The sequence below is a fragment of the Dipodomys spectabilis genome, unplaced genomic scaffold, assembly GCF_019054845.1.
Source record: "Dipodomys spectabilis isolate Male_0828 unplaced genomic scaffold, ASM1905484v1 ptg000657l, whole genome shotgun sequence".
NCBI lineage: Eukaryota > Metazoa > Chordata > Mammalia > Rodentia > Heteromyidae > Dipodomys > Dipodomys spectabilis.
In genome coordinates this window covers 156,186-179,057 of record NW_024871334.1, presented here as the reverse complement: position 1 = coordinate 179,057, position 22,872 = coordinate 156,186, and the positions used below count along the sequence as shown (strand labels likewise).

General features: G+C 47.4%; 1 pseudogene and 1 gene segment (V, D, J or C); both read right to left on the bottom strand.

Annotated features, from left to right (window-relative positions):
- The window catches only part of LOC122101380, a 37,521-nt pseudogene that overhangs the window by 7,703 nt on the left and 6,946 nt on the right, over positions 1–22,872 (bottom strand).
- Positions 19,874–20,330, bottom strand: LOC122101362. The segment is given in 2 exon segments: positions 19,874–20,146; positions 20,219–20,330. Coding segments are annotated over 2 exon segments (315 nt in total).

The window sequence follows — 22,872 nt, the reverse complement described above, 5'->3', positions numbered from 1 at the left end:
ATCATGATGCACTGAGCATTTGCTGTGGTTCACACTGTACCTTCAGCTCCTTGGGAGCCTGAGGCACAGTGTGAGAACACTGAGAGCTGTCTGGGGTGCAGAGGGACACACATGTCCTCTCACTCTGCCATTGTGCCTGGTGATCATTCTGTCAGCATTTCTGATCACACACAAAACACAAAGTGCAACACGCGTGTGACCTCCATGTGCACATGCAAGAGTGTAAAACAATGGTGAATTGTTTCCACACTGGCAGCATCTACCGTGGTATGAGCTCCATGCCTGGTCTGGGTCTGCACAGCCAAGGAGGGCCCACAGTTCCTGCTGTGTTCCAGGAGAATGGTGCTCATGTGTGAGCTCGCAGAGCCTCCTTCCTGAGATGAGATCAGGTGTGGTTTTGCCATGCTTTACTTCATTCTGACCACAAACCAAGATGGCCAGGGTTCAGGCATACACTTGGCAGTGAGTGGGCTCTGGTGTTTCACTTGTCACAGTCTAGCTTTATTGTTTGTTTATCCTGTTTATATACATTTATTTGTAACAATATCATCTGTGTTGTCCATCTCAATAATAATAATAATCTCAATAAGTCACAATCAATAACAATATGCTCATAGGTAAATGGGTATTTGGTAATTATGGAAAATGTCTTGTGTCTTCTTCAAATTGTTTTATCAACCCTTTGACAGTGTTCTTGAATCAGTCTTTCAATTCATTGGTTACAGTGATTCCTAGTGCTGGACAAGATGGTGAGCTAAATGTGAACAACACTTTTGTCCATGAACAAGAATCCACTGACACAAAGCTGAGCAGATTCTGAGGAAGAGAGGAAAGGAGAAGCGACAGGGAGTTCCTGGGGACCCAGGACATGGCAGAGAAGCAGTCAGGGTGGAGAAACTGTGGCACTGAGCTCTGATCTGTGTGCAGCTCCCCTGCTGGGGAAGAGAGCTGAGCCGTCAGCAGGTGACATCAGGTGTGCTCACAGAGGGAGTGGCAGCTCTGCTGTGGGACACATGGCTGAGGACCCGTTAAATAGCAAATACCCTGAAATGAAAGAAACAGAAAGAAATCACCAACCCTTGTGTTGGGGGTGTGGACCAGTTATTAGGCAGCTAGTCAATGAGAGAAAGCATCAGGTTCTGACATTGAGTACCAGTCATGGATCCAAAAGGGAAAAGGAAATTGAGGCCTGACTCAAATGATAGAAAACCAGCCTTGAGTGAGAAAGCAGAGGGAGAAGGCAAGGTCCCTGTTTGTGCAAATATGCACAATAAAAATGCGTATAAAACATGAGAGATACCGAGTGTTGGGGGCCAAGCCGGGTCATGTAAAGCAGGCTGGCTGACAGTGAGAATGTAAATAAGAACGTGACTGGAAGTTATACCACGGTCCATGAGCACAAAAACACTAGAAATGCTGTAGATTCCAAACTCCAGTAATGTCCAGTGGCACATTTGCTTCTTATCTTCAGTTGCTGTGGCATTGTTTACATCACAAGCCAGGAGATTAACCCAGGTGTCCATGAGAGAAGGAATGGAGAAAGGAAATGTGGTGTCTTTGCAAAACAGGAGATTGTTCATCCATGGAAGGGAGGAAGTCCTGGCATTTGTGACAACATAGATGACTCTGGGGAGTTCACGTGAAGTGTGGTAATGCAGCTCAGAAAGACAAAGGAGGGCTTTTGACACCTGTGTGGTCTGTATTTGTGAAAACGTGTAACTCAGCAGACCGCAAGCTTCCTGACTGTCAAAGAATGGAACCTGTGGGTGCTGTACGATCCTTAGCTCTGCGTTGACAACAGTTCCACAGCATTTGTGTGCATTGTCACGTTGCACTCTAAGTCTGAATGTGCATCATTTTAATTGTCAATGTTATGTCAAGGAAGTAGACATAATTACAAAGCTTTCTGACCTTGAGAACTTTTAGCAAAGTGCTGAGGACACCAAACGTCACCATCGCAGCAGGAGCAGCGGCACCGTCGCCGTCCCTCCCTCCTCCCCAGAACCCGAAGCTCTCGGGGGCTCGGTCATCTGGAGCATGTGGGCTGAGCCCTCTCCTGAGCAGGGCCTAGACACCAGCAGCCCCTCCACAAGGTGAGCCTTAACTTTCCCGATGCTCTTCCTGATCTGTTATTTGAACTGACACTAAACAGAGTGGGCAGCCTGTCAGGTGTACTGCATGTATCTGTTGTATACTGTTTAGATGCTGTTAAACACAGTTATGTCCTCAAGCATTTATCAATTCTTAATGGTGTTTTGTCTGTGTTCTGGAATGTTCAGTCTAGAGTATTTATTTATGTCCACACATGTTGCAATATGTGGAGCCTGGGGACTGGACAGTAATGGACACAGGTCTAGAATCAGGTCTGGGGTGCCTGGGGCCTGAAGCCTTCCACCAGCTTTAGGTATCCTGGGGCCATTTTACAAGGTATTTACTGAGTAGGGTGTAGGGTGGACCTCAGAGAGTGAGGTCACAATGTCCTTAAAGTCACAAGCACCAACTAAATGGTCTAATCACACACCAGTGATAATGACCTCTTTATCTTAAGAAGCCAAAGTAAGCAGTAATTGAGTCTTCTCTAGCCCAAGGTGCCAGAAAGCCTGGAGTGAAATTAGCCTACACCAGCACAGAAATCTGCATTCCCATCAAGTCAGGACTGAGTGACCTTTTCAGGAAAGTCTCAGTGCTCTGAGGGTTCATGTGGGAGGTGGCAATGCATCCTCCCTATCCTTTTGGGTCTCAGAGCTTGTGTTTTGGGGGCTCTCACGACATAGCAATGGCATTATATGCCCTTAATATCGAAATTCCATTCCTGTGTGCAATCCTTCAGTAACAGATACACATTGGAAAGACCCACACAATGCAATCTTCACATCAGCCGATATGGTGGAAGGATGACACTGATAATGCCTGGAACTGTCAAAGTACGGAGCAGTGGGTTTGCTGGTGCGTCCAAAAGCTCAATGGACGTCTGCCTACCAGCCCGGAAATTAAAACCCAGAAATGAACAGACAATCACCCAACGTCCAGGAGGCTGTGGAGGGATCTTCAGGAAGATGAGGAAATCCATAGGCTCAGGGAGAACAGGGAGAACCAGGTTGACACCGATCCACCCTGGGGCAAATAAGGAAGCTTTCTCTAGAAGCTGGAGGAGCTTATAGGAGAATGGAGAGGAAATCAACAGGAAGTATCTGTACCAATGGTGGTGGTATTCACACTGCTGGTGTCTGTGTGGGGACTCCTAGGCTGGGTAAACTTTTGTATAGAAATGTGGTGTGGTATGTAACAACTCAGTGTTGAGATGGAGGAAGGCTTTGCTATCCTAGAGGCCAAAATCTGAGTTCCACAGCTTGGTGCCTTTACTGCGGTGTCTGTGGTCACCATGGCCGCGGCACAAACGGGCACCAGGACCCCAGGCCAGCAGAGCACTGCCCCCATTCTGTTCCACACACACACAGCAGGTACCTGGAGGGTGCTGTCTCCTGGTGAGGAGAAGGGTTTGTGTACTGTCCAAATGATTCCACAGGATGAAACCTTCACAGGTGGAAGACGCCTTTCCTAAGCCATGGAGTTCAGACAAAAATCCTTCCTCAAGAAATGAGCCTTGTTCCTTTGGGTAACGGTGTGGTGAGGGAACAGGGCGAGATTTGTCTTTGTCTCAGGGAGGGTAGTATGAAAGGAGGGTGAGGAGCAGCACCACAGGGGCCAAGACACGGGGCAGACGCCTCAGGAGGCAGCTCTGCTCAGCACAAGATTCAGGGTGAGCAGCAGTGCCCGGACATGCACAGCGCCAGGACTCACGGACACCTCCCCTCAGTCCTGGACATGCACAACACCAGGACTCACAGACACCTGCCCTTGGTCCTGGACAGCACACAATTCCAGCACTCAAAGACACTTGCACTCGTTCCTGGACATGCACAACGCCAGGACTCACAGACACCTGCCCTCGGTGCTGGACATGCACAATGCCAGGACTCACAGACACCTGCCATTGGTCCTGAGCATCACAGCACAACCAGGCAGCCCATGATTCCATTTCCCCAGAGACGCGGATGGTGGAGGTGAAATCATGTGGATGGTGTGGACAAGGCTGAGCTCTCCATCCCCGTCCCACGACCACTGTTCAGCCTCCCTCCAGACCCGACGTCCACCTCCATTCCCACAGGAGGCCTGCTGAGAGGCAGCAGGAGAGGGCTGATGCACACAGGCTGAGACGTGGCACCGGCACGTTCCCCAGGTCTGCAGAAGCCCCGGCCTGAGCAACACCTGACCCCAGCTCTCCACCTGACCTGGGGTTCAGTCCACACACTTACAACCTCCATTTCTAGCTGACCAGGGAAAAGAAGACACAAAGAGGAGAGTCTATGAACAGGAACATGAGTCCACTGACACTCCCCCATTGTCCAGTCGTGAGCTGGATGTGCACAGGCGGGAATGGGAGAAAGGGAAGGTTTGCTAGCTCCAGGGGTGGTCATCTGGCCTCTCCTCACAGGATTTGGAAGTACTGGGTTAGAACTCAGGCCTGTGCTCATTGGGCCGTCGTGCTGTGACTGGGCCAACCTCTCATTTTGCTGTCAGCTGTCATTCGGGCAGAGCCTTGGTGTTGACTGAGGCTGGGCTTGGAGCTCAAACGCTGTGTCCATAGCTCTGGTGTAGCTGGGGGCCCTGCGGGCCTGGGCCGTCACCCCCAGCTCCTTGACTGAGATTCAGCTGGCTAGTGTTTTCACTGGCTGGATTTGAACCATGATCCTCCAGTCCCCACTTCCCACACAGCCTGGATTGCAGGGAGGACCCTGTGCCTAGCCATGTACATCACGTTTTCAACGGGAATTTCAGGGCCTCCTCAGCAGGGAATCCCAGAGTGTCTCCCCAGGTCTGATGGGAAAGTGATCGTCAGGTCCCCTGGCCTTCCTCAATTCCTCGAGACCACGGCTAGGTCGTTGCCGTTTCCAGGACGATGCCCTTGTCTCATTGATGTGGGAGCATGCTTTATCGTTGGAAGATCATAACAACATGATCACGTTGTGAACTCAGAGATGCCATGGAGTGGCAGCCTCCCAGATCCAGGAAGGATCCCTGGCAATCGACTGGACAGACACAGCCAGATGGTGAAACCAGCCCTGGGCTGCAGGCTGTGTTCTGGATGGACTCTGGGCTCAGGTGTGCTGGGCGTCCTTGAGGGTCCCTTGTGTCCCTGTGGCAGGCTTGTGTCAGGGCTCACACCCGGTCTCCTCAGTGTGTCCTATACAGTAGTGCAAGGCCGCATCCTCCGTGGTCACGGAGCTCAGCTGCAGGGAGCACTGGTCCTTGGAGGTGTGCACTGTCATGGTGACTCTGCTCTGGAGGCTCGAGCTATACACGGTGCTCCCACGTTTATAGATGTGTCCAGTCCCCTCCAGCATTTTCCCTGAGTCCTGTTGGGTCCAGCTCCGCAGTCACCATGCTGACGGAGTCACCAGAGACCGCACAGGAGAGAGACGGCGTCTGCACGGGCCTCAGCAGGCCAGCACCTGACTCCTTGGGTAGATTTGTGTTTTTCATCTCTAGCCTTCCTCAGATCTGATCTTGGAGATCATGGCAAAGTCAGTTTCCCCAATGTGTTATTCTCTGTGCTTTGTTGAAGTGAAGTCTCCCTATGTTTAAGTAAACCTCACAGTGGAAAGCAGAACATCTGATCCAGACAGTCAAGGATGAATACAGACACAGACATGGAGAAGTGCCTGGGAGACTGTGCTCATGACGGAGCCACAGGGACCCGGCCTCCATGCCAGACGGGACATCCACAGGACTCCTGAGCCATCATGATGTAGGAAACCCCAGGACAGACGGGGCCCAGCAAGGTCAGTCTACATGCACATGGCCTGTTGTCTGTGTAGTCCAACCCAGACTCCTCGTGTCCACTTCCATGTCCCCTGGAGGACAGCAAGAGGCCCTGGTCAGGGGAGACTGGGGAGTCCACCAACATTTCCCAGGGTGCCATGGGCTGAGCTCCAGGGGTATCACTGACCCCTGTGTTTTATGACTTGGGTCCCCAAGTACATTTGGTGGTTGGACAAATAGAAAATTAGGCTGAGAGTATGAGTGTCACTGAGGGAGAAAATGAATTAATGGAAGAATCTGAAGCCCCATGCCCAGTGCTACAGGTGAGGGAGGAAGGCAGGGTTTGAGGCCTGTTAAGATTCCTGAGTCAGTGAGCTGAGCTGTCTCTGTTTCTGTTTCCATCTCTGTCTCTGTCTCTCCTATTTTGAACTCAGGGCCTCTTTTGTTAGGCACACATCTCCCACGTTAGCCCTTCGTGCAGTTTTTCTGATTTTATCAATTATCTGGTACTGGCTGTGGTTTTGCCTGGGGCAGGTTCCAGACAGTGATTCCACACTTGCCTCCTGTGTAGCTGGAATCACAGGAAACAGCTGCCACACTCAGCTTATTGATTGAGATGAGGTGCTCAAAATCATTTCGCTCTTCTCCTCCCAGGTCTCTAGGATAACAGGCATGAGTAACTGTGCCAGGTGTTTTCCCTCTTGTTCACAGAACAAATTGCAACTCTATGAATCCTGGGATCTTTGTCCTGAGTCTCATGGGGTCACCAGGGTCTCTGAGTTTCTTCAGGATCAAATACTGGTCACTACTGCAGCGCCATTTTTGCTTCCACCGTGATACTTTGTTCATTCTTAAAGTCCCAGCAAAGGACTGGAGACATCACAGAGGAGTGCGGGTCATGAACTCAGGAGAGATGCTGTCACACTGTGGACACAGAGGCAGGGCAGACAGCAGGAGAGCAGCCCTGGGCTCTGTGTGCAGCTGCTCCTGAGCTGACCTGGCTCCAAGATGTGCGGAATGCCCCCTGCTGGTGCTGAGCGCCCTGCAGGGAGGTTTGTGTCTGGCCCACACTGGATTTCCTGCACTGTGTGTCTAGCACAGTAATAGACGGCCGAGTCCTCCACTCTCAGGCTGTTCATCTGCAGGTACAGCGTGCTCTTACTGTTGTCTTTGGAGATGGTGAAGCGGCCCTTCACAGAGTCTGCGTAGTGTATCCTACTACTATCATAGATGGAAGAAACCCACTCCAGCCCCTTCCCTGGAGCCTGGCGAAGCCAGTTCATCCAATATCCACTGATGGAGAAACCGGAGGCTGCACAGGAGAGTCTCAGGGACCCCCCAGGCTGCACCAAGCCTCCCCCAGACTCCACCAGCCGCACCTCACACTGCACACCTGCAAACACAGAGAATCCAGGTCAGCAATGGCACACACATCCACTGTTCCTCCCACTCAGCTCCACTCACACACCCACTGTCCCTTCTTCTCTGAAAATTACCTTGTGAAATGGCCACAAGGAAAACCCAGGTCAGAGCCCCCTCCATGGTGGAGGTCTGTGCCCAGTGCTGATCTCAGGATGGATCCCCTGGAAGTCAGGCCTGACCTGCAGAGCTGCAGCTTTTCATGAGCAGAGGGAGGCTCCATTTGCATGTCCTCTTAGTATATAGCCAGCTCTGGGGTGGAATCTGAGCAAAGGCAGTGAAGAGAAGACAGGAGAATCAGACAGTCAGCAGTGACAATTATCACATGGAAGAGAACACAGACCTCATCCCACAGCACAGCAAATGCTTTAGGAGACCTCATCTTACTGCATTTTACACAACACAGACAGTCATTGCTCACATTAGGTGGCATGATGTGTGCATGTGTCACATTGTTTGGTGGTATGAATTTGTAATTGAAGAGTCTCTTGATTGCTAGAGAGGTGCACTGCCCTTGAGCTGTGTGTCCAGCCATCTTTGCTGTAGTTTTCTTTAGTGATTTTGGGATATGGCCATGCATTTTTCCTGGTGGTATGGGCAGTGTTCTCCTATCTGTGCTTTCTGTGCAGCTGAATGGATTGCTGTGCATGACCGTGTTTATCTCTGGGCTGACACTGTGTCTCTGGGACTGGCTTCAGTCATTCCTGCCAGTCTCCCCTACCGAGGAGGGGAAACCAACCCATCTGACCATTTTGTCACTTTTATTTATTTATTTATTTTTTATTGTAAAGATACTATACAGAGGGTTACAGTTACATGAGTGAGGTAATGAGTACACTTCCTCTTGAACATTGTTACCCCCTCCATTGTTTTCCCCCTACCATCCCCTCCCTCCCTCCCTTCCCCGAGTTTCTTTTTTTTTTTTTTTTTTGATTGTGATTAAGTGATTACATAATTTCAAAGTTACAAGTTCATTCTAACTTCCCTGGAGCAAATTGTCTATCACAGTCTGTAATATATAACAGTGTTCACATGTTATATACCATATTTGTGATCAGCAGCATGGGGATATTTAGTAGTGGTTCAACCAGATGAGCGGGAGTTCTTTGTTTCTTAAGTCCTGTTAGTTTTGTCGTATCACCTAACCTTTTGGATTTAGCATCCACTTATCAGGGAGACCATGTACCGTTTGTCTCTTCGTTCTTGGCTTACCTCGCTCAACATGATTCCTTCTAGCTCCATCCATTTCCCTGCAAATGCCATTATTTTGTCATTTCTAATGGCTGCATAATATTCCATTGTGTATAGATACCACAATTTTTGGATCCATTCATCTGTGGTGGGGCATCTAGGTTGTTTCCATATCCTAGCTATTGCGAACAGTGCTGCAATAAACATGGAGGTGCACGTGTCCTTGTATATTGGTTCCTGTTGTTCAGGGTAGATGCCTAGAAGTGGTATGACTGGGTCGTAAGGGAGGTCAATCTTTAGCTTTCTAAGGACCCTCCAGACTGCTTTCCAAAGTGGTTGTATAAGTGTACATTCCCACCAGCAGTGTAATAGTGTTCCTCTTTCTCCACATCCCCTCCAGCATTTGTTGCTGGCTGATTTGTGGATGTGGGACATTCTGACTGGGGTAAGATGGTATCTCAGGGTTGTCTTTATTTGCATTTCCTTCACCACCAGGGATGATGAATATTTCCTCATGTGTTTCTTTGCCATTTTTATTTCTTCATTTGAGAAGTCCCTCTTTAGTTCCCTTGCCCATTTAGTAAGTGGTTTGTTAGGTTTGGGAGGGATTAGTTTCTTGAGTTCCCTGTATATACAGGATGTTAACCCCTTGTCTGATATATTGCTGGTAAATATTTTTCCCAATTAGTTGGTTGTCTTTCTAGCTTAGTTGCGATAGATTTAGCTGTGCAGAAGCTTTTTATTTTAAGGTAGTCCCATTTGTCGAGTCTCCAACTTGTTGTGACCCTGGGACTCTGTTCAGGAAGTTCCTTCCTGTGCCTATTAGTTCAAGTGTCTCTCCTACTCTGTCCTGCAGTAGTTTCAGAGATTCAGGTTTAATGTTAAGGTCTTTAATCCATTTTGAGTTGATGTTGGTGCATGGTGATAGGCTGGGGTCCACTTTTAGTTTTCTGCATGTGGCTGCCCAGTTTTCCCAGCACCAGCGGTTGAAGAGGCTGTGTTTCTTCCATTGTATGTCTTTGGCTCCTTTGTCGAATATCAGCTGGCTGTAGGCCTGTGGATTTATTTCTGGATCTTCTATTCTGTTCCATTGGTCTTCGGGTCTGTTTTTGTGCCAGTAGCATGCTGTCTTTGTTATTATAGCTCTGTAGTAGAGTTTGAAGTTCGGCATGGATAGCCCTCCCATATTGTCTTTATCCCCTAGAATTGTTTTGGCTATTCTAGGTCTTTTGTTGTTCCATATAAATTTTTGGACTGTTTTCTGTATTTCAGTGATGTACGTCATTGGGATTTTAATAGGAATTGCATTGAATTTGTATATTAGTTTTGGAAGTATTACCATCTTTACTATATTAAGTCGGCCTATCCAGGAGCATGGGAGGTCTTTCCATTTCCTAGTGTCTTCTGCAATTTCTTTCTTTAACTTTTTATAGTTCTCATTAAATAGTTCTTTTACATCTTTGGTTAGGTAAATTCCTAAATATTTTATTTTTTGGGAGGTTATTGTGAATGGGGTTGCTCCCTTTATTTCCCTCTCTTCCTGTACGTTATCAGTGTATAGGAAGGCAACTGATTTTTGTGGGTTTATTTTGTATCCTGCTATTTTGCCGAAGTGACTTATGATTTCTAAAAGTTTGGGGATGGAGTTTTTGGGATCGTGGAGGTATAGTATCATGTCGTCTGCAAAAAGGGATAGTTTAACTTCTTCTTTCCCTATGCAGATCCCTTTAATGTCTTTTTCTTGCCTTATTGCCCTGGCTAAGGGTTCTAGGACTATGTTGAAGAGGAGTGGAGACAGTGGGCATCCTTGCCTTGTTCCTGATTTTAGGAGGATTGGTTGTAGCTTTTCCCCATTAAGTATAATATTGGCTATTGGTCTGTCATAAATGGCTTTTATTGTTTTTAGAAATGTTCCTTCTATTCCTATTTTCTCCAGAGCTTTTAGCATGAATGAATGCTGAATTTTATCAAAGGCCTTTTCTGCATCTGTGGCGATAATCATGTGATTCTTGACCTTGGCTCTGTTGATATGCTGGATTACAATTATTGACTTATGTATGTTAAACCATCGCTGCATCTCTGGGATGAAGCCTACCTGATCATAGTGAATTTTTTTTTTATGTGTTTCTGGATTCTGTTAGCTAGAATCTTGTTAAGGATCTTTGCACCTGTGTTCATCAAGGAAATTGGCCTGTAATTCTCCTTTTTGGTTGGGTCGTTGCCTGGTTTGGGGATGAGTGTGATATTGGCTTCGTAGAATGAGTTTGGGATAGTTCCCTCCTCCTCTGTTTCTCTGAAGAGCTTGAGGAGTATGGGTATTAGTTCTTCTTTAAAGGTCTTATAGAATTCTGCTGTGAATCCATCTGGTCCTGGACTTTTTTTTGTTGGAAGACTTTTGATAGCTTCCTGTATCTCATTATAGGATATTGGCTTATTTAATTGGTTAACTTCTTCTTTGCTCAGTTTGGGTAACTTGTATTTTTCTAAGAATGCATCCATTTCTGCCAGATTTTCTTCCTTTAGAGAGTATAGCTTTTGAAAGTAGTCTGTTAGAATTGTTTGGATATCTTGGGTACGTGTTGTGATGTTTCCCGTGGCATTCCTAATCCTATTAATATGGGTTTCCTCTCTTCTTTTTTTAATTAATCTTGCCAACGGGCCATCAATTTTGTTTATTTTTTCAAAGAAGCAGCTTTTTGTTTGGTTTATTTTGGTTATGGTTTTCTGATTTTCTAATTGGTTAATCTCTGCTCTTAATTTGGTTATCTGGCTTCGTCTAGTAGCTTTAGGTCCCATTTTTTCTTGTTTTTCTAGCTGTTTTAGTTGCAACATGAGATTATTTACTTGGTCTGTCTCCATTCTCTTGATGTGGGCACTGAGGGCAATAAATTTGCCCCTCAGGACTGCTTTTGCTGTGTCCCACAAGTTTCTTTGTGTTTTCATTTTCATTGAGTTGTAGGAAATGATTTATTTCTTCTCTGATCTCTTCTGTTACCCAGGCATTGCTAAGGAGTGTGCTGTTCAATTTCCATGTATTAGAGAAATTTCTGCGGTATGCTTTGTTATTGAGAGCTAGCTTGATTCCACTGTGGTCAGATAGGATACAGTGGATTATGTTGATCACTTTGTATTTGCTTAAGTTCCTTGCATGAACTATGATATGGTCTATTTTGGAGAAAGTTCCATGAGCTGCTGAGAAGAATGTGTACTGTGTTGTTTTAGGGTGAAATACTCGGTAGATGTCAGTTAATTCCGCTTGAAGTATGGCCTCACTTAATTCGGTAGCTTCTTTGCCAATCCTCTGGTTGGTAGACCTGTCCTTTGGTGAGAGTGGCATGTTAAAGTCTCCTAGTATTATCGTATTGGGATCTATTTTATTCTGTAAGTTTGAGAGCATTTGTTTGACATATCTGGGTGCACCGATATTTGGGGCATATAAGTTGATGATGGTTATATCCTCCTCTTGGATTGTTCCCTTTATTAATATGTAGTGTCCGTCCTTGTCTTTCTGTACTGATTTTAATGAAAAGTTTATTTTGTCAGATATCAGGATAGCTACGCCTGCTTTCTTACTGGGGGCATTTGATTGGTAGATCCTTTTCCACCCCTTCACTCTGAGTTTGTTTGTATGTTTGGCTGAGAGGTAGGTCTCCTGAAGGCAACAGATGGATGGGTCTTGTTTTCTGATCCAGTCCTCAGTTCGTTTTCTTTTAATTGGCGAATTCAGCCCATTTATATTAAGAGAAAGTATAGAGAGATGCATTGTTGTCCCTGCCATTCCGTTTTCCTAAGTTTTTCTTCTTTCCTTTCCTCCTGTGCTTGCTCAGTTAGACTTTGAGTAATGCCTGTTTGGGGCAGGTCCCAGTTCCTGGTTGCTTTCTTCAGGTTGTGTCCCCCCTCTTAGAATTCTTTGTAATGCTGGCTTAATGTTTGTGTATTCATTTAGTTTTTCTTTGCTATTAAAAGTTTTCAGTTCTCCATCGAATGTGAATGCTAGCTTTGCTGGGTATATCAGTCTGGGTTGGCAGTTATTGGCTCTCAGGGCTCGTATGGTGCTTTCCCAGGCTTTTCTTGCATTCATTGTTTGTGTGGAGAGATCTGCAGTGATTCTAATTTTTTTCCCGTTGTAGTATAGCTCCTTCTTCATTTTTGCTGCATGCAGGATTGTTTCCTTATTATTCAGATCCATCATTTTTACTATAATGTGTCTAGAAGTGTTTCTCCTGGGATCTTGCTTGTTGGGTGTTCGATAAGCTTTTGTGATGTAGTTAAGATGGTCGTTTTTGAGGTGGGGAAAATTTTCATTGACTATCTTGTTAAATAGGTGTTGCATTCCCTTGCTCTGGAATTCCTCACCTTCGTCCACTCTGATTATGCGAAGGTTAAATTTTTTAGCATTATCTGCTTGCTCTTGAATTTCCCTTTGGTTTAATTTGAGTGATTTTTCCATACTGTCACTTTTTGGTCCAGTTGGTGTATTCTGTCTTCTGTATCTGACACTCTACCTTCCATTTCATTCACTCTGTTGACCGTGGCTTCTATTGTGGTTTGCATGGAGGAAATGGATCCCTTTATGGATTCAATGTTGGTTCTCAGAGTACTGATCTCACCTCTCAATGAGGTGAGATCAGTATGCATTACCTCTAATTTGGCGTTTATCTCACTTCTTACTGAGGTTTATGCAGCTTCTATTTTTGCATCCAACTTTTGTTTGATATCCTGTATATCTTTTGATAGTTCATCCTTGTGCTCTTTCAATTTCTGATCCATTTCTCGCTTTATTTCTTGAGTCATTGCCTCCAGCAACCCTTGGATGTAGCTTTTGTCTTCCATTCCTGCTTTGCTCCCACTGGGGCTCTCCCCTGCGTGGCTGCTGGCTTTTGAGGTGAACTTGCTGTCCTGGGTAGTGGTAAACCTTGTGATTTTTCTCTGTGATTTTCACATGGGGGGTTCAGGAGACTGCTCTTCAATTTTGTTTTGGTGTGTCTGTCTTTGCTTGGTTGCTGATTCTGTATTGGTAGAGAGTCTGTGCCTGATCTGGATTCTGTTGGGAGCCTATTTCCAGCTGCTATTCTGACTTACTTAGGATTCTCAGCTCTCTGCTGTAGATTGCTGGCAATTCCCGCCTTTGGAAGGGTTGAGCAGCCTAGACTGCTTGTGTTTGCTCCTGCGGGTGCTCTTGGGAAGTTCAGATGCTCTGGATGCACTCTCCCAAATACTGGAGTCTGCTATGGGCTCCTGATGTGTTTTTGTTTGTTTGTTTTGGGCTGGTTGTGGGCTTGAACTCTAGGTTTGGGTGCTGTCCCTCAGCTCTTCAGCTAAAGGCTGGCACCCTACCATTTGAGCCACAGCACCACTTCTGACCCTTTTTGCTTTTGTGATGCTGAGGAATCAGATCCAGGGCCTCATACGTCCAAGACTATCACTCTATTGCTGAGCCGCCTTAACAGCCTGAGCTCCTGCTTACTATCAGGTGCTGGCAGCCTGTGTTGCCCAATTCCCAGCCTAGGGTATATGGGTGGAGTTTTGGTGGGGTTTGGGCTTCTCTTGTCCTGAGCCTCCAGGTCTTTTGTTGTCACAGGCGTGCTTCCCGGGTTTATGCTCAGCTTTTTACTTCAGTTGGGAGGAGTTGGTTGTGTTGTTCAGGCGCCGGGTCCCCGGGCCTGGTTCCGGCCCCAGCCTGGAGCGCGCTCGTTAGGCCTGTGCTAATGTGTATACCACCTAGGTTATGCAGCCTGGAGGACAAAGTTCAAATTTCTTCTACTGTTGGTAGTCTTGACCCAGGGGCGCTGTTCCTGGCTTGGGCATTTAAGCTCCCTTCCAGGGGCACTCTTGCTCTGGCCTGCCCAGCAGAGTGTGCTCCACCGGCTGGTGGAGCTCTCGAACAGTTCCCGGTTTTAGTGGGTCCTGTGGTCCGGGTGTTGGGGTGGGGAGTCTAGGTCAGGGTCTGGGGATTCCCTCCAGCTCTGGTCTCCCTTGAGGGATTCACTGTCCCCTGTGGGGTACTCACCCTGTATGTAGGTCGTCAGTTGTTGTTGCAATCCGAGTTCAGTTGGGGTGGTTGCGGGCTGGGTTGGGCGGCCCCCCGCAGGGTCGTTGCGATCGCGATTGCGATTGGGAGGGTGGTCTGCGGACAGGTCCCTTTGTCGCGCTGCTGGTGCCGGACGGCTTTGGCGGGATGGAGCCTCTCCGCTCCGGTGGAGAGTGAGGGGTGGGGGTGGGATCCTCGTGGATACTCCCGGCTGGTAGGTTTCTCTGTTCCTGACGATCCCCAGTTCTGCAATCCGGTACCTGGTGATCTGCAAGCAGCCCCCTGTGACTCTGGGGCTCTGGCAGCACCTGCCGGGCCGGCTGGCCGGCGGCTTGGTGCACTGCAGCGCGGCCAGTAAAGGTTGGGGGAGGGGTCTTCGCTCTTCTCTGTTCTGAAATACTTCTTTTCCTCTCTTTCTTTTTTTGTTATTTTCCACCTCTGGTTTTTCTCTGAGTGTTCGTCTTTTTGTTGTTGTCGGTCTCTTGGGGAGATTAAGCGTTGGAACTCGAACTCTCTTTTTGGTTGGAGAGAGCTGTGGCGTTTCCCTACTGCCCCGTCACCATCTTGGTCCCCCCTGCTCCATTTTGTCACTTTTAAACTAGGGAAATGCACTTATTTTATTTGCTGCAATCTTGTTCAGCTTTGCCACATAGAAGACTTGTTTATAATATTTCATAAGCACCACAGCACAGGGAAATCTGCTTCACCAGCAGCAGAGTCAGGAAATGGGGCATTCATCTGGAAGCAAGTGCTTGTCTTCTGCTCTACACCTCCTCCCACCAGTAGTGGTTGTGGGTTAAGGAAGGCTGTGTGCTTCCTGTTGCAAATATGCTAAGGGGATCATTTTAGGGTGGTTGTTTTATGTTCACTTTTCATCTACTTTTATTTTTGGCATTTGGGTTTGAAATCACAGCCTTGTGTTTGCTCAGCACGCTCTCTGCCATGTCTTCAGCTCCTTTGACTCTACGCTGTTTCTCACTTAGGGTGAAATGACTTTGTCCAGGGCTGGCCTCATGCTGTTATCTTCCTAGGATGTCCATTATATTTGACTTTACAGGTGTGGGCCCCATGCCTGGATTATTGTGAGATACGGTCTCATCAACTTCTTGTGCAGGCTGGCCTCAATCCATAGTTTGCTGGATGTTTTCCCCTGCATAGCCACCAAGTTCAGCTCAGTGGTGTCCATTCTTGGTGGTATAAACGTATCCCTGATGGGGAAACCTGTAGAGGGTGAGAATTTGTTTCTCATAGTCTGGGGTCAAGGTGTTCAAGATCAAGCACTTTTCTGTCTGCTTTGGGCTGTTTTTCTGCTTCCTAGGTGGTCTACATGCTGTGTCCTCGTGTGGCAGAAGAGACACCTGTGTCCTTCCCTTGCAGGATGGGAAGGAAAGATCAGCTCCCTTCCTCAAGGGGACAGGAGTACACTCACCATCCATGAGTCAGGCTGCTTCCCTGCAAGGGTTAAATTCCAGGTCATGAATGTTGGGGAGCCAAGGCACGCACCCCATAGCTTCTCACCTTAGCCTGGACTCCTTTCCTATTGTGCCTTCCAAATGATTTATCCATAGCACCCGCAGCAAAGCGCTAGTGCCCCCAGGGCTAATTTTACATTCAGATTCCAAGGTTTTGCTATCGTCTGAATCACACAGTGTTGATTCACAAGTTATGTGTGTTGTAAATACAACATGAGCCTGGAATAGGGCAGATATTCCCAGAGGGATGATGGGAAAGACAGGGTAACCATAGTTACCAACGAAATCCAAACATCAACTGAGAGACATGAAGCCTGAGAGACTGAACGATTTTCCATGACTTGAGTTCCTGCTAGGTGCACACAGTGTGGACGTGCACACATGAGGTCTCACACATATATACTGTACTGTGTACAGGTGTGCACACACAGTGTGGACATGCACAAATGAGGTCTCACACATATATAATGTACTGTGTACAGGTGTGCACACACAGTGTGGATGTGTACACATGAGGTCTCACTCATTTATATATTGTACTGGGTATAGTTGTGCATACACAGTGTGGAGTTGGATACATAAGGTTTCTCTCTCTCTCTCACACACACACACACACTCTCTCTCTCACACACACACACTCACACACACACACACACACACTCACACACATGGTACTGGGCACACCTGGGCAAGGAGCCCCGTGTGTGAGTTCTGTGGGTCTGCAGCTCTCCCAGGCTGGATTTTCACTTAGCTTTGTCTCCTGCAGTACTAAGCACAGGTCACCCCACAGGTCAGTTAGGCTTTGCTCTCTGGGGTGCTGAGCCCATAGTTCTGAGGACACTGTCTAGTGGTCTTCCTGTGCTGTCCCCATTTCTCTAGTTGTCTCTGCCTGTCCCCAGCCATCCATGAATCAGACGGTCTCCACACATCCATCTTGGATTCTGTGCCCTGCAGAGAGACCATGTGATACCCCGAGGCCCAAGCTCCATACAGGGTCAGCACTGAGCCCCACGCTGCCAGGACACAGGAGTCACCACTGGGAAGACTGAGGTGGCCACATGGGCAGGCAGGGCAGTGTGAAGGGGTCTGTCCAGGGCGTCCTGGCCTGCGCAGTGCCCGCACCATTCATGCTCCGCTCTGCCCTCATCCTGAACCTTGTGTCTGTGATGGAGTAGCTGCTCCAAGGCTCCTTTCACGTCCAGCTCAGGGAGCCCCACTTGGCTTCCTCTTTCCATCACAGTCTCTTATCAGAGCTCCTGGACCACTCCAGCGTTCATGCCGAAGCTCATCTCTCTGCTCTGTCAGTTTTTCTGTTTACTTCTTTTCTCCAGCTAGTCCTGGGCCTTGAACGTGGGCCTGGACTCTTTCCTTGAGCTCTGTTTGCTCAGGGCTCCCCCTCTACCACCAGAGCTAGCACCACACCTGGGTTTGTCTGTGATTAATGGGAGATAAATGTCTTATGAAATTTCTCAAATAGGGCAATTTTGAACTGTGATCCTCAAATTTTAGCCTCCTGAAAGCTAGGATGACTGGTGTGAGCCACCAGTGTTGGGCCACTTTTTCTTTTAAATTAGCTTCATTGTATAAAGTAATGGCTTTCCTTATGACATTTTCACACGAGTGTGTAATGCACTTTGCTTGCACCCTCTCCTGCCCTGATCAATCTTGCTGGCTTCCGCATGCTATTGCCATTCCAATTTTATATTCATGCTTTTGATCTTGTTCAGATCTTTATTCCACCTATGAGACAAAAATGCAGCATTACTCCTTTGGTGTCTGGCTTATTTTCATCAACAAAGTGTTCTCTATTTTTTCAATTTTCCTTCCAGTGATGTAAGTTCATTCCCCTTTATAGCTGAGTAGTTCCATTCTGTATACATCATTCTTCTTTATAACTGAGTAATTCCATTCTGTATCCATAAAATAATTTCTAGGTTCATCCATTGAGGTATCCATTGAAGGGACCCAGTCTGATCCCCAAACCTTTCCTATGTGGACAGTTCAAGACAAACACAACTGTGTGGTCACTATATCATAGACTGCCCGAGACCCCTTGGGTGTGTGCAGGAGTGAGGAGAAGGATCATGGTGGCTTGGCTTTTAGTCTGTGGAGGGTTTTCCATTCTGAGTCCCATGGTGCACTCGCTCACATTCTGAGAGCACCATGGAAGGTTTCTTTTCCTGCATCTTTGCCAGTTCTTGTTTGTTCTCTTTATGATTGACAGGGTACCTTTGGAATGCAGTGCAGTCATGATGTGTGTTTCATTTATGGCTGAGGATATTGTATATCTGTTATATGTTATTGGGCATAGTAGATTCTTATTTTAGGTCTGACCACTTCCTATACGTATTTATTAATTAAATTGTGTGTACTGGTGTTTATTTGAGGGCTTCATATATCCTGTTAATGCATCCGCTGTCAGATGCATGTATGGCCAAGATTTCTTTACCTTCTTCATATTATGTGTTTACTGTAAGAATTGAATGCTATTCTATCCTCAGTGGCAAAATGTGAATTAAGTTTTTAATTTTATTTTTATTTTTTTGTCGGTCATAGGGCTTGAACTCCGGGCCTGGGTGCTATCTCTCAGCTCTTCAGCTCTAGAAGAGTGCTCTACCGCTTTAGCCACCGAGCCACTTCTGGTTTTCTAGTGGTTTAATGGAGATAAGATTTTCATGGACTTTCCTGCCTGGGCTGGCTTTGAACTGCGATCCTCAGATCTCAGCCTCCTGAGTAGCTAGGATTACAGGCGTGAGCCACTGGCCCCCGGCGTTAATTTTTTGTTCCACTGCCAGCACCTTTTGCTCAAGGTCTTTGGTACTTCCAGGTGATTCTTAGCATCACTTTCATTTTCCATTTCTGGGAAGAAGGCATAGGGCTTTTGATGGAGGTTGATCAAGTCTTTAGACCTCTTTTGGTAATTTGGCCATTTTCACATTGTCTGTTCTCTCGATCCTTGTAATTTAAAGTCATTCCACTCCCTTGATTGATAAGACTGTCCCCTTCTATTCTTTTCGTCAGTGTTTTAGAGTTGTCATTGTAAAGGGCTTTCTGTCCCCAGGTATATTTATACTAGGCATTTTATTTATTTTCTGATGGTCTTGTAAATGGCTGTTTTCCTGATTTGTTTCTCACTAGGGTACCGGTAAAAGAGAAGGAGCTGATTCTTCATGCTGATTTTCTGTGTTGCTGAAAATTACTTCTCATATCCAAAGGCTTTGGGTGGAATCTTTTGGTCATCTGATAGTGCAATATATTCAGCAAGGAAGGTATTTTAACAGCATCATTACTTTGTAATCCCTTGCTTGGCACATAGGAAGATGAGAGAATACTGTTGCTGTGAATAGCACCTTGAAAAGAATGAGTAAAAAGGAATTGAGGCAGTCAGGGAATTGTTCTTTGTCTTTATAGTCTGAAGTCATATGTAGGATTCATGTGGTGCATCTATTGTTAATGTATTGAGGAAGCACTGTACTGTCTCCATAGTGAGTGGTCTGATCTGTGTGATCTGTACTGTACAGGAGGGAGCACTGTACTGTCTCCATAGCGAGCTGTCTGATCTGCCCTCTTCTTGCACTACAAGCCCATGGAGTCAGATGTCCCAGCTCCTAAGAGAGGATTTCACTGTAGACTCTTCAGTATCTTTATGCTGAGAGCTGGTAGGGGAGCAATGTTTACTCCACAAATTAGTGCCTGCTGCAATCAATTTCTCTCCCATTCTAGGACCTGTCAATATCTTGGAGAAAATATTCTGCAGATGAGCAAAAGCTCCCTTTCTGACCTTTCCCAGCTCTAAATCACAACCTCTACCACAGGCTGTGTGCAGCTAGTACTGCTGTCTGGTGAGCAGGAGCAGCTTCTCTCTCAGAGTTTCTGATGCCTTCTGGATGTGGTTTCCTCACTGTGCCTTGCACAGTACTACACAGCCATGTCGTTGGCCTTCAGGCTGCTGATCTGCAGATGTGCTGTGCTGACAGAGGTCTCAGGGAGAAGATGAATCGTCCTTTGAAGCCCTCAGCATAGGTTGGATTTCCAGTGTTAGTGTTGATCCACCCCATCCACTGTAGGCCACCTCTTGGCTCCTGCCACATCCAGTTAATACCATAACTTGTGAAAGTGTATCCAGAAGCCTTGCAGGAGATCTTCATGGCCTCTCCAGGCTTCTTCAGCTCAGGACTAGATTGTACCAGCTGCACCTGGGAGTAGGTTCCTGTGGAGGAGACGGGGAGTTAGGGCCGGGAGCTCCTACACATCCTCGGCAGCCCTGGTATGGGGTCCTCACCTGGGGCCACTGCCAGCAGGAGAAGGAGCCTCCACCTCCACTCCATGCTGTGGGGATGTGGACTGAGTGTCTCTGGAGACTGGAGGGCCAGGCCCGTGTGTATGTGTCAGAGGAGCCTGGCCTTTCTACTCTGTGGGCCTGAGAGATTTGCATATGGCCCTGCCTTTATCACCTGCTGGGCTAATCTACCCCATGGACATCCTGACTCCTTAGACCCAGGCACAGATCCCACCCCAGCGGAAGTGCAAATGGCCTCTCTGGTGGGTACAAGATCCCTGAGTTCCCTCCATCCTGCCTGACATCAGATTTATGACCCGGAATGGTGGGACCCATTCAGCCCAGAACCACTAGCACCCAGGATCCACAGCCCCCCTGGCCCACAGATGGCTTTCCACAAGTCATGAGTGGAGGAAGTGAGAGCAGGAGGGAGACCTGATGATGTCATCTCCTTCTTGAGAAGATCCACCATTTCCCGATGGCCAGGAGTGTCCACTGTAGTGGACACTCATTTCAAATGAATCTGTGCTGTCTATGTGAGGACAGCGTCCAGAGAAGCACACTGAGCTTCCTTCAGTTTAACCAGCAGCATTTAATCCAGGGTGTGTGGTACCTCCTCTTCCTCCTTCCTCTGTGTCACTTGTGTTTGACCCCAGGGCCTCCATGTTGGAACTGACGGCACATGCAGGGAGCAGAGGCTGGTCACAGGTGCTGGGAGACAGTGAGGGAGAAAGCTGTGTCTCCTTTTCCGAGACAACAACTCCAAACCTGAGCTTCACCTGAGCTCCTGGTAAAGGCCCTGTGTCCTCAGAATGAAGTTGACCCAAGAAGAAGAAAAGTAAGTTGTGGGAATACATCCTTTTTCCTGGACTAATGCAAAAGAGGAGCTACTTTTTACCAGGCAGTATGTTTGCCTTGAGCCATGCTTGGGACTCTGGTTATTAATTTTTACTAGTGAGTAGTGGTTACATAACAAGCTTTGTCACAATATCTTCATATATTCCTCCAGTTTGCCTTCATCACAGTGACTTTCTGATCTACCCATCTTCTCTTTTCCTCCATTAATGGTTCCATGATTCTATTTTAATTCATGCATACAATGCATCTGTTGTCCATTTCTTTCTCTGTGGACAGTCCTGGGGCCTGGGTGCTGTCCTTGACCTTTGGTGCTCACGTCTGGTGCTCTATCCCTTGAGCAGCAGCTTTCTCTCTGTTTTTGGGTGAGTCGTCTGAGCTGGGATTCTCGTTGATTCCTTCCCAAGCTGGCTTGGAACTGCACTGCTCAGATCGTAGGCTCCCTACAGCTGGGGTCACAGGTGAGATCCTCTGGCCCTGGCTCCTATCTGAGACTGTTAACAGGACACACATTTCACTGGCACCTAGGACATACCCAGGTCACCTGAGCATGCACAGCTGGATCTGCCCAGCTCAGCGTGTCCCTAGCGACCCCTGCTGGTGGCCAGCACTCCTGCAGGTGTCTGAAGTGGACATCCTCCCCAGGTGGACTGCAGAGCTCTGTGGTATGGAGGAAGGGGCTCTGCTGTCTGTCTCAGGTGCATGTGTGGCTGTGGAGGTGACCTCGATGTCACCGTGTCTCCTGTCCAGTGTAGCCCCTCCTTGTGAGTCAGTGAAGCCAATGCCAGAGGCACTGCTGGTCCTGATGGAGCTGGAGGCCAGCAGTGAGCAACTGGACCTCAAGGGTTCCCAGGCCGATCCTCACTCTGACCACACCTGGACAGCACACAGGGACAAGGAGAACCACATCTGTCTGCACCTGCAGTCACAATTCCTCCGAGTCCCACACGTGAAGCTGTGCAGCTTGACCAGCACAGCGCGCCCAGCTTGTCTGTCCACGAATCCTCGGCCCACGTGATGGGACTGTAAGCTCCATGGGCCAAACAGAAGTTTATCCTAAGGTTGGAAGACACAGTCACAGGCCAGTGAGACTTTGAGGTCAGAGGACAGTACAGCCAGTCCCTCTTCCACAAGGAATGCTGGGACCCGCGTCTCCTCAAAGCACACAGGGCACAATTCTGGGCTGGGGCAGTGTTCCACCCACAAGACTCCCATGGGGTATTCCTTAGATCACAATGCCCCAGCCTCAAGACATCATCTTTCCAAATACATTCTTAAGAAATCTATTTCAATGCAAGAGAATGTTCTGTTTTGTAACATAAAATAGAACAAACTGTTTATCCTTTGACTCCAGTAAGTCAAGACTTTATTTTCAGGAAATATAGTGGTTTACACCCTTGGGTGGGTCACTTCACACATAAAGGTTTGTTTGCCTTCTTGGGCAGAAGGGAGAGGAAAGGTGTTCATCTTGAAGGTCTTCTCAGCTTCACCGCTGAGGGAAGTCAAATACTTGGAACCTCTCTGCAGGTTTCTGCAGGTGCTGTGGGCTGCCTGGCACTGCCAGGCCATTTGGAGCTTTTCCTCTGGTGAATGTAACTCAGTTCTCTCACACATGTTCCTAGGCCCTTCCCTTGTATTGGAGAGCTCTCTTCAATTCATGACTCTGAATTCTTGACTCTGAATTCTTATCACTTCTCATCTTTAGGAAATGGAAGGAAGACGTTAGGCTACTTTGACTGGAGACATATGAAAACGTGTATTTAATACAAGCAGAAATTGGACCACTTGTCCAGTATAGAACT